The 12,827-nt window shown below is 47.3% G+C and overlaps 1 protein-coding gene across 2 annotated transcripts in view; it reads right to left on the reverse strand.

Annotated features, from left to right (window-relative positions):
- LOC124215806 (uncharacterized) overlaps nt 1-12,827 on the reverse strand; it is a 262,163-nt gene that overhangs the window by 133,776 nt on the left and 115,560 nt on the right. For both annotated transcript variants that reach the window (XM_046619560.2, XM_046619559.1), the window contains one exon: nt 2,228-2,317. In XM_046619560.2, the coding sequence (XP_046475516.1) occupies nt 2,228-2,317 (90 nt within the window). The remainder of the gene's footprint in view (nt 1-2,227; nt 2,318-12,827) is intronic.

Here is a 12,827-nt window from a genome sequence, read left to right on the forward strand (position 1 = left end):
AGTTTGTGGGTTGGACTCCGTTGTTCACTGTTGAGCTGCCGCTGTTGTTCCTTCCTTTTCATCTGTTACTCGGAATGTATTAGCATTTCTATACCGCCGGCGGTTGGCTGGCTGGTGTATTTATTTCAAGAAGGAACTTCTCGTACGTCGGCACTTTCACGTATATATTCTTCCGCACACGCGCGCGTTAGGCTTGATGATAATTTGTGGGTAACGAACGAATTCATCACAATGATTATGAATTGAAACGTGCAGGTATTACCACAACACGTTGTTACATCGAAGCCTGGACTTTTGATCTTGCGAATATAAGGCTACGAAAGAAAGCTGGCCATCTCAGAGTTTTAGAGTTGTTTCGTGTATTGCAGTAGTTTTATTTCCAAGGCTTGTAGCCGCAAGGAAACACGTACGTACCTACCCATCGACCTTCACTCATCCCTCTGTCAGACGCGGAATGTCGCTTTGTATGCAGAAATACAGAAAGGCGCGGTCTCTTTCCAAGCAGGTTCAGGTTATTTCAAGCATGTGGAACGAAGAAATAAGAGAAGAAGAAAGAGAGGGAATCGTCGACGGAGACTCACCGCGGGGCAAAGAGCCTCATGAGCAATACGACATTTCCTACGGAAAGACGTCTGTACGTATCCACAAACTTTTGCACTTAGGTTCACAGAAACAAGCCTCTTCCAACGTTTACGAATCTTTCCAAGTATAAATAATTCACCTGCCATTCGAGAACCCGTCAATGTTACATTTTCCCGATTACGATTCCGGTTACTTATACTCTCAATTCATCTTCATACCGCGGATCATTTACCGGAGAGTAGACAGTATTTTAACGATCAAGAAATGCAAATTCTCCCACTGAGCAAACAGACATAAATTTATAGAATTTCGATAATTATCCGTCGTAACTATAACTCTGGGTAAAAGTCAATTTAATTCAATATAAAACATAAAATACGGATAAAACGTATACCCAAGTCTGAAAACAAGTTTCGAGACAAACTACCTGCCGAACATCGACTGGTTGCCATCTAATTCAGGAGACTAACAGGTTTCTATTTCGCGCAAATTGCATCTACGGGTCAATTAATTAGCATCGCAACGCGACGGGAGGAGGAAATAACCGTTCAACGCCTGTGTCAGGTTGATCTAGTACGAAGGTGGGACGATGAAATCTCACTGTTCGTTGACAAACGGACTAATTTCTGAAATGACGGAGTGCCCTCCCCACGATATGTATATATACATACATATAAATATATATACATTACCTACATAAGCATACCTCGAAGAGGAGTTCACCCACGGATCCTCGCCGCGTTTGAGACACGCCGCTGCTCGCAGATCGCGTTAGGCAGGGACGAGGTGGCGGAGAAAGGTTGCCTTTCTCGAATCGAGCGTTCTCCTTGCTCGCAAGCTCTAATGTGCGTGGCGCATGCCGGGCAACGTCACGCCCGTCCGTCCTCCGCCTCGTCCGCCGTTCTCCCTGGACACGGTAAAGCAGTCGGTCGGACCGGGAAGTTTTATGCGACGATCGAATCCTTCGAGGAAACATAACCGAAAAAAAACCGACCGGACCATTGCGATTTCATCGAAATTTGTGACTCCTCCTTTCAGCACGTTAGCTTCTCTCTCCGTAGAATTACGACGATGCGGCAAATTGCCGGTATCTTATGGCTCGCTCCGTTCGGAAATCAAGCGTCATCGGTAACTAAGGATGAGACCGCTGTAAGCGTAGACAGTTCCCGTTCCGGAAAAGGCAAAGTTTCCGGTTCGACACCTTGTCGCGAGTCGAGCTAATCGGTTTTCGGCTAGAAACGTGCCGGTGCCTCGCGCCCCGTTTCTTGCTACTTCGGAGCCCGTGTGACGCAGACGGAGTTGGAGTATGGGACAAACGTCGGAAGCAATTGGCTAAGTCCCAGCGATTTGACTGCCGTCACGTTCTAAGGCCAATTTCCATTGCCGGCGAATCAGCAACGCTGCCAATTGCCATTCTCAGGGTTGAAATCCCTGCCGATCTTCCGCACGATCGCCAGATCTGTGCGGATAAACTTCAATATTGGTGCATAGGTAAATCTGGTTTTCGTTTGTTTTTTTTTGTTCTTTCTTTAATCCTTACTCACTTATTTCTGCGCGTATCAACCCCGGCATTGAATTTCGGCGATACCGTAGCCGTAGTTGTGAAAAAAAAAAAAATGATGTATCAATCGAGATATGTACTCACCTCCCTAGACGTGGGGGCCCCCAGGATGTAGGGGCTGTCCGGACGGCGGGGCGCACTGGCCCACCGCTTGCTCGAGAGCTCGCTCTCCTCCTGTAAAAAGAAAGAGGAGTTTTAATGGCCGTTATTAATTAGCTCATGAAATTTAAGGGGAGCCTTTCATTTAGCCATTTCTTATACTTCGGCTCGTTCTTGCCGCGTAAGGCTGTAACGACTCGATGCTCCGATAACAAGATGAGAAAAATAACGACTGCCATTAAGCATGTACATGTACATTATATATACATACGAGTATACATACGTATATGTACGTCGATACGTTGATACGTCATAAATTGTTTTCACCACTTACCGATCCACGCCCGTTACATTCGATTTCAAAAAAGACTCGTAAAGATGCAGCAGGATTTTTGGGTACATATGGCTGAATCTAGTCACACGTCATGCACGCAACGTACGTAATTGAATCTGCGATTTCATAACTAAACGAAACGGGCGAAAACTAGTCAGAGAGAAAAGGCTCCTTCGTTGCCACAACCTCCCCGGATGATTTATCTAACTGAAGAAAGATTCGCATTCTCATGGCACAGAAATTACAGTTTCACGAGCGAAACACGCATGGCGCGTTGAACTTGCACAAAATTTAGTAGACGACCGTCGACTGATCGTGAGTGTCAATGTGTAACTATTTGATTGTCAGTGCAGGCGATAAAGTCACCGTGAGCTTTAAATAAGGCTTGATACCGGCTGTTTCAAACGTAATATAAGAGGTCATGAAATAGGGTACGTGATAAATTAGTGGCGATGTATGTATATAATAATATCATACAGTTTACCTGAATGTGAGTTACGATGTGACGTAAATTATACGAATCGTCTTCGCGTCGGTTTTGCTATACAGGAAGACAATAAAACCCTTGTTCACCTCGTCGGCAATAAAAGACAGGATCGTCACGGTGATAATAATAATCTACGCACAATTGAGATCCGGCGTGATTCATGAACGGTATAATGGTAATAATTATACCCCGATAAAATTTCACTACTATATAGCGTGCGTCGTTCTTGCGGTGCTACACGCAACAGCTGGAACAGTGCGAACTCTAGTTATATACCTACTGGTACAAAGCGTATTTTATATTCGCGCTATAAATTAAACGCGTTCCGTGATTCATGCAGGCCTGTAGTCGACGTATTGTGCATTGTGATCCCAGTTCGAAGCCGAACCGTATGTAGTAATAGTATACCGTAGGCATCCCAGCGCACAACGACAAGTCGGCTCTCACGCCGCGACACCTGGTATAATAACAGTCGCGCGCAATTCGATTGCCATTAGGCCGCAGTAACCGTCGGTAACAATCCGCATTAAAATCGCAACAATTTCCGCAAAATAGCAGTCAGTAATATCGACGGAACCGCGAGTGTGTTTAAAGTTACTTGAAAATGGCCAGCGCGACGTTTTTACGCGAGAGCAATTAACCCAACCTATGGAGCGAAAGCTCCAATTGCGATTGTATTCTTTTCTTTCCAAGAACAAGACTTGTATACCTAGCTGGATAGATCGCGGTTACGCCAAAGGCCAACGAATGCTAATAGATCAATTACCGGCGAGGCATTTCAATAAAGTATAGGACTAACGACATTTACTTTGCATGCCCGCTGCTAGAGCCGCGTGCGATGGAGTCGTCATATAATAATTAAGAGCAATATCTCGGTCCGGTATCAACCGGGTACGGTGGAACAGTGCGTTTAGGTGCGCGGTTCTCGGCGATCCCTTGTACTTTACGTATGCGTGTTTATTCCTCGTCTCAAACCCCGCGCGCGTATTATCCCATCTCGGTTTTCTTGCAGGACCAATGCGAATCAACTCTACGTAGGCGAGGGCAGTTATTAAAACGTCGAAACAATTATATCTTCACGTACGCCAACGTGCGGCACTGCAGGCGGATAGAAATGCGAACAATAATTGCTTGCAGCCTTCTTACCGCGCGGTTCCGCGACTCCGGCAAACAAACCGTGCGTCGCAGGCCACCCATGATGACGCGGTTCGGTATTACATGCACACGAGCGATATGTCGGCAGAAAATCTGGTCACAATTTGTCGGGCATCCCGAGACGGTCGTTGGAATCGCGGGTTTTTCACCTACGGGGTTACGGCTTAATAAACGGCTAGACGGTAGCCGCGATCTCGCGGGAATATTTATCGACGAAGCGTGTTGAAAAATCACGGCGCCAGACGCCGGGGGCACCCTGCGTATATTTCAAACAAGTAGAAATTCTAACGGCCCGAGGTGCTTCTGCTGAAATGTCGTCGGCTCGGATCCGCGGTCGCGTGTAGCGCCGACTTAATCGAACACAACTCAGCAGCCGGCGCGTGTAGGCATACGGTACATTCGGAATGCATATGCAGAGAGGCGGCGGCATTGAATTCAGCCGTTTTTTTCACCGGCCAATTCACCGTTTAATCATGCCGATCCGGGACCGAGTACCTGACGGCAATCGAATGAGGAAAAGAATGTTCATTTTCGTCTTATCACCCGCATCGCGAGGCGCCCGCAGACCTGCGGCAGGAAGTTACGACTCCAAGGGACAAGATGGAGATACGCGATAGCTCAAGTCAAGTGAGTCTAGGCTAGGTTAGGCTTAGCTGGGTCACGTGGATGAATCGAAGTCGGCGTTGCAGCTGTTCGTCCGGCTAGACGTAGCTGCGGAGATACGAGGAACGGATTGCGGTGTTTTCTCGTGTGTAACACGGGTGGAGGTCCGGTTTTTACTCAGATCCGCAAATTGAATAATTGCAAAATTACATCGGGATTAAATTATCATAAGTGAGACGTGGGAAACTCCGCGCTGACCTGAGTCCACGCGATACTTCCGTGAGGAACCCGCGAAATCTCCAGCCACTCGAGATGGATGCGAGATATCCATCGATCGAAACGGCGGTCGGTCGGTTCGACGAAGAGACGATTGAATCGTCGGTGCGAAATCACGATAACTATTGACGCGCCGATGCAACTCCCGTCGATGGATTTGCGAACCGTAATGACGGTGCAATTTCATATTGCTTTTCGGCCCTCCGCGAACGAGCGGCGGAAGCAATCGACGAATTTCCGAGAGTTCAAGCTGGTCAATTTTCATATGAACCTCGAGATGCGTGATCCGCGGCCGAACATCGGAGCATCTGATTATCGTGAAATCAATTACTGACTGACCGGTATCCGCGACTTGCGTAACTTGAAGTTACGGAAATCAATCAATTCATCATTCTCAAGACGAGCACTTTTAGTAACGTTAACTTTATTTCGCAACCGCCCTTGTTATCACTTTTATCAGTGTTGTTTGCTGCTGCAATTTTTTTTTTTTGTTTTGACTGGATAAATTTTAATCCCGACATTCCCACTTACAATTAGATTTGCTCCTACTAATCGATACAATGTTATTAGAAAGACAACACGAAACGTAACGATGCATATTATCACATTATATTAAATATGGTATTATATCCTTGATAGATTATTAACTGATTGTGATTACGCACGAAAACAGTTGCAACATCCACGTAGACATAACTTACGAACGCGCACTTTACTAGATTACTTTCGCTAGATTTCTCCCATTTTCCGTCTGTAATGTGGCGAAATTGCTTTTGGAATTGGATCGGCTCCTTTGGGAATACCGCACGCGACATGCAAGAGAGAATTTAATTTTAGGTACCAACCCACCGCCCGGCGTCCCGTTTTCTGTAAACTACGTAATCCTACGAACCCATATTTGGATCGGCGCGACGGTGCAATAAGTAGGTTTGAAAGAGGTGCACGGGAGCGTTACGCGGTCTGCGTTAACTTACGTATTGCATAAGGAAACAAGCGCGGTTCTATAGATACGCCTATAATGTATACATATACAGCGTATATATCAAGAAAATCGTAGTTCAAAGGTAACGAAAGTTAATCCTTATACCACCTGCGCACGTACCTACGTACAGATGCAACGTCAGACCAGTTCGGAGTATACGACTAAGACGGACTGATTACGACTCTCTGACGCAAGTAAAATTTTCACTGGAAAGTCACGAGATCCCGCGAGATATGGCAAAAAAGAAAAAAAAAAAAAAATTGCAATTTCTCACGCTGATCCGCGGCCTGCGCGCGAATTGCTTAACCTCATTTGCCAAGTGAATTACGATACCTGAAACGACGGTAAATTAATACTATACGCTCTATAAAAACTTGCGCCTGTGATAATGATTTGCAACGCACTTCGGATGCTGGGTGCTGTACAGCGAAGCAGGGTGCGATCAAAAACTCTACTCCTTCGCCCGAAAACCCTGCCCTCTTCGAATGAATTCGACTTTCGCGCGATGTCTCTTGTATACCGTGATAAAAAATAGCGAATAAGAATATATCAGTCTTTGTGCTTGAATATGAAAAATCGACTTTAGATTAACTCACGTCGTGATTTGTAGATCCGGAGACAACTATTGTGTACTAGAAAAAAAAAAAAAAAAAAGGTTTCATTTTTGTTCCCGACTGTGTCATGGGTACACAGTGAAACGCAAACGCAATTCCCAATTGTTTCGGATGGCCTAGGTGACTTGATTATCGGTAGGTGTGCGTGTGCGTACGCGCATGTGTATAAATGTAATCGAGCCCGTGCGCCGGGGTCGATAAGTAGTAGCGACGTGAGAAGGCATTGGTTACATAACGCCTATATTAGCGGAATATTCATAATATTAATTGTGCAACTGAACTTATTATATACCCATTACGAAGGGTCCGGTTAGAAAGGCTACCTGGCTGCTGCTACCTGGCTACTCGAGCCGACAGAGCCAGTCGCCTCATTATGCTTGGCAGCAGTTGTTTAAGCATTTACGTTCAGTTCAGCCTGGGCTCAAAGTGAATTACCCACCTACCGCTTGGCCGCGTTGAATTTGAAAAACGGCCTTCTCTCCCTGCGTCCATCAACGAACCCGTCTCTCCGGGCGGAATCCCGCGATCAACGCGCGATTGTCCGGGAACAGAGGGGGAGAGGGGGAATGAATTCAACGAAACATCCCGCGCAAGAGGGCAAGAGAATACGAAAGTTTATACAGCGGAGGTCAGGTTCGATGAAAAATATGACACGTGGAAAGGCGATGCGTGAATCTGCACGAGTAGAAAGTTCCGCGTGGTACAAGATTTTGGGAAGATTCGCAGAAGATGGGGGTCCCTACGGATACGGCGGAGAGATTCAGGACACGTGTCGGATCCGCACGAGACTGACTGCAACTAATTACCTACCCGCCTCACTCACTCACTCACTCACTCACTCACTCGCTCACTCACTCACTCCCTCACTCACTCACTCACTCATTTACTCCGCCGGGAATATCGCGGAATATATTAAGAGCGGTACCGAAGGGATCCACGTAAATTTCATGACGCTACGTTTAATGAATAAATGCCCCGAAGGCGAGAGGGCAAATCGCGGTTTAATTCGGTAATCGTGCGTGTCCGTGTATTCAATTTACAAGTAAGCACCGCGCCCCGAGGGATACTTTCAAGCTACGCTCAAGACATACCCGAGACTTTCCGGGCGAGTTGGCTGTCAAATCTTGAGACAGGCGGGGGCGCTTGGTTAATAAAATCCAAGTCGCGGACGCATCCCAACTCCAGCTACCGTTGTCCTCGCGGCAGGTGATACTCTGCAACTTTTTGCTCAACGCTCTAAAAACACATTAGAGATTCTGAGACACGACCGCGTGACGTTTAGATTGAAATTTTATTCGACTTCCTACTCGCCTGCCAAGTTCTACGCGAGTCATTGTTCGTGGAATAAATGTTTATTTACCCTGGGACCATTAACAATAATTCACTCTTGTTGAAAGCAGCGTTAGGTTTCCCGCGATACGAGGAACGAACTCGGGCATTAGGCATACGGTAAATTGGTAGTAAAAACGATCGTGCTACTCTACACCTGCGGAGAAGAAACGCCGCAGCTCTGATATTTCCTTGCCATTTGAATAACGACTTTGCTCCTGGCTTGACTTATTCTTTAATTAATTTCCGTCCAACGATTTATTGCGTATTCCACAGATGCAGATTAGATCCGTATACATCGGTACCACTTAATTATAAGGTTGACGCGTGGCACCGCGGTGGCCATTCCTTACACCGGAGCAGCAGCGGTTATCCGGTCATAGACAGCGGACCAGTCGGGCTCGTCTAACGCATGCAAATCGCTAAATATCGCCACGCGCTATTGCCGCAACTTAACCGGAGCAAGCCGCCGCGGCCAGGGCGTGTCTGACGGCTCGCGACTCGGCGAGAGATCCTCGGAGCTTGTCGAAAACAGTCCGCGGTAAGGAAGACGAACTGCGCTTCTCTCTCCGACCCTTCTTTTTAAATTACTTCTTGGTCCTCTTTAGTGTAACGTTTGACGTTGACTGTTACAGCGAAACGGAGGCTGCGCGTAAGCGCGAAACGACAGGTTGATGTACGGCGGCGAGCACCGCCGTGGCGGATTTTCAACTCCATCTCACACCTTCGATATATCTTTGATCCTGATGGGAGCAGTCGGGGACCACCGCGGCCCTCGATAACCGCATGACTGGTGGAAGGCGAATAATAATTGGGTGATGCTAGCAGAGCAAAAGAAGCAGCCTCGCAATCGGCAGCGCAGGGGCAGCGCCTCGAAAGTTGGCCCGATTATCATTTAAATTAAATGCGATGCAGGAAGCTTGCTTTTGTCGTGTGCGGATTGGATTGGAGCGGACGGCGCGCTCGTCGGGAGTCGGTGCGGCTGGAGTTACCCGAACGCAATGCGGTCGAACGGAGTGGGAAAATAAATCAAGGAAGTTGGAAGACAGCTGACGTCCGGGAGGACCTGCAGCCGGTCCGCGCGGTTTTGGCAGGATCAGCAATGCGGAGCGACGTATCTTCGTAATTGATCTGCCCGACGTCGTTGCAATACCGCGCGTCTTATCCGTAGGTACGGCAGGGCCACCGGACGGACGGTTGTCTTCCGTCTTCGGTCAATGCCGGTGAATAATTTCGGACAGCACTACGCGTAACAGGATTGATTTACGACGCAAATTATTTATTTGCCATTACTTTTTTTTACGAAGACTTGTATTTTTTCATCTTCTTCTTGTCTTTATTCCTCCGCCGCGACGACGAACGTCGACGCGTGCGCGAGATAACGTCAGTAAAAACGTTGAAAGAAATTGGGGGTCCGATTTTCTGCTATCGGACGATTCGCGCGCAAACCGTCAATTTGATCGATCTCTTCGCGTGCGTCGTGCAATTGTAATCGTAGGCGATCGTGGTTTCGATCAGCGGTGCATAACTGATAAACAGTTGCCAAGAAGATTCGTAGATGACGTATTCAATAAGGAAGACAACGACGGCCTTGATTTATGGGTGCATTATTATCCCCTGCTAGGCACAACTACCGGCTAGCCCGTCGTACACCGGCACGCTACCGTGCCCCATCGGACACCTTTGAACCCCGTTCGATCGATTGGTGCTCGGCGGACGCTGGCAGAGAGCAGAAGCGATTCACCGTCACTTTGAGAACGGCCTCCAGGCCCGATCCGTAATGGAATTTGATTGCGCTCCTCAGCGACCCGCTCCTGGGGCTCGGGCACAAAAATTACCGCTAATATCTACTTTCCAAGCCGGTTGTCACCATTGTCGATGTGTATATATAGATACAACGCTGTGTAGCCGGTCTCTCGAGGAACGATAACTATGTTCTACAAGTCACGTTCAAGATTGACCCCAGAGTCCGGCGACGGCTTGCATTTTGCGGTCAGATCATTGGGAGATTAATATTTTCCGCGTAAACGTCAACGTAGAATGTCCGAGAATGGATTGTTCCGTCTGACACGCCGGGAGATAAGCCCAGGGAAACATTGCCGACTCGCAAGCAGCGATGAGGACGCGATAAACACCTGACGCCGAGGATCAGACTCGAGGATTAGGAAATCATCGTGTTCAACGTACGTCCAGATAACCACCTGTTTTCCGAATTAAAAATAAATATCCCAAGGTGTTCATCGTTAACAACTGGATGCTGGGGATAACAGCCAGACGTGAAATCTTCACCCCAACTGTTTCAATTACCCCGTAAAGTTAACACCTGTCGATCCTCGCATCGCTTTCTAAATTTTCGATACAGCTGATTTGTCGTGGTGGAGTTTATCGAATTTGTTGGAAGAAATATTTTGTCAGCGTGCCATTTGGCACGACTGAAAGTGGGTGCGCCGAAAAGTCAATTGACAGCTTTTTGACGAATTTATTCAACCGGTTCAGAAAAGAAACGGGTCTCGGGCCTAATTGATTAATTCTCATTAAGAGTTGTATACCAATAACGCCCGAATGTCCGCCGCGCCCTTAAGAGGCAATCCGTATTGGTCGTTACACGAGGAGAAAAATCAAGCGAAGAAATTAATCGGCACAGATACGCATCATGACAGCAGTGAACACCGAGAACGATTCGATCTCAGTTATTTTAACGAATGTCATTACTCGAAGATTGAGATTCCACCGAGGCTCTTTCCATGTTCCCCACTCCCAAGAATGAAATCAAGAACTTTCGAGCCGAAACGTAGAGCAGATTTGCATGTCAGGCGAAAACCGATTACCAACACGCCGCCGAGAATAGCACCGGTTTCATCCAGTTCACTGATTTAGCTGAGGCTCATCGGCATGCGACAAGGTCTCAGGTGCAGCGCTGTGGTTAATATTATCACAACCTGCTCCCTGCATTGACATCAGGTAACGAGCTTACGAGGTGCTGTGTATCGACACCGGAGATAACTAGTGCGGACCACCCAGGCATCGGTTTTGCCGTCTACCATCTGGGTACCACTGCAGGGCAGGACTGCGGACCGTCTAGACTCTGGAGTGTCACGTGCGACGAAGCCGATCGGAGAAAACTGGGAAGGGGATAAGCGACTTCGTGCGTCGAGGTGTGGAAAGATGCTAGGAATATTTTTACCGATAAGATATTTACGATCGATATCGAATCGCTGATATATAAACGGGGTGCCGATGTGGTGCAGGTCGGCGAAATCCGTATACCGGTCCGGCCCACCAGACGCCTGAAGCAAAGTGCATATCCTCGTCCCGAGTATCTCCTTTACGTGTGTAAATTGGTGCCGAATGGTGCCGCCGTTGATACTGTTGCCGTACAAGACGAGGCGTAACAAAACAAGTAAAGGAAATAATCAGAGGAATAGCAAAAGAAGCAAGGCAGCCGGAGAAGTAAGGACTTAAATCGGTTAGAAGGTTTGAAGAGAAGAAAGAAAGAAAAAGGATGCAGCGATACGTGCGTGGGCAAACAGGGCCGGTCCTGCCTGCCCGTCGAGCCGACGTCGCGTCGATACAAATACACCGAGGATGGACGTCGAGGATGTTCACGCCCGCGTTACAAGATCGGCACGATCGCCCGGATTCTGGAATATCATGATATTTAAATGTCAAGAGATACCCATCAACCGAGCCCATCCATACTCTCGGTTTGCCTGGCGCGTTGCGTATATTTAAACTCTGTCTGTTATCTGCGATCTGCGTGCCACAGCGCGTCTGTGTGCTGTAACGTCGTGTCGGTGGTTGGGTACTTTCTACGTCCGTATGGGTGGACGTAGGCACTTGCGACCAATATGCCTCTCCGCTGCAACGGACTTACACAAGGGAACGAGTCATATCGCGAGACGTTAATACGTGCAGCATACTTAACCGACAGTGGTAACGGCGACAGTTTTTTCGAGTCGCCTTAACACCGAGCGAATTAGTTCTAATTAGTTAAGTCGCCATATTCGAAAGGAATAAAGAGAAGGTAAGATGCGATCTTTTTGCAGTAGCCGTATCGTAAACATTCCCCAGATATGCATCTTTGACAGTACCCATGGGGCCCCATTCGTAATTAGCATAAATGCGCTTTTACCCAGTACGCCGCGTACTGCGATGTTAAATTTACATCTGACGCAAGGTGCTTGCCAACTCTCTGACTATCCAGTTTCATGATCCTCCGCCACTTATCTTCGTTCTCCTCTCTTTGCCGATACCTCTTCGTTGATCATCAGATAAATCACGTTTTAGTCGGATTCAGTCTCGCTGTGAAATTGAAATCTTACGGATAACAGCTACTGCGAACGCAGAAAAAATGCCAACAATTATCAGCTGAAACAGATTCAAAATCGAATAAGTATGAACTCAACGAAACGAAGATCATCCTACAGTTGAACACGAGAGACGCAGCATCTCTTGACCGATGCGGTTTAATCAGTATGTATATTAAATGCACTGGATCACCTTGACGAATCCTGTATGCGAGCAATAAAAGTTGCTGCTTTTAAATTACGGCGTAGAAAGTATAGTAATTGCTAATTGATTGACGTTACTGTGATTAATAAAGACAGGTGGTGACAGACGAAGCACGTATGTCGTGGATAACGTCTCCGCTGCCCTATAACCATAAATTTAATAAAACTGGAGATCTGTGTTTAGAGGCTGAGTACCTAATAAAAGTTTAATTGTAGCAATCATCCAAGTTGACGGTAGGCAGTAGGTTCCGCCGTCTGTTGTCACACCGATGAAGCGACTTCGTAAATTGTTCT

The sequence above is a fragment of the Neodiprion pinetum genome, chromosome 4 (assembly GCF_021155775.2).
Source record: "Neodiprion pinetum isolate iyNeoPine1 chromosome 4, iyNeoPine1.2, whole genome shotgun sequence".
NCBI classification, from domain to species: Eukaryota; Metazoa; Arthropoda; class Insecta; order Hymenoptera; family Diprionidae; genus Neodiprion; species Neodiprion pinetum.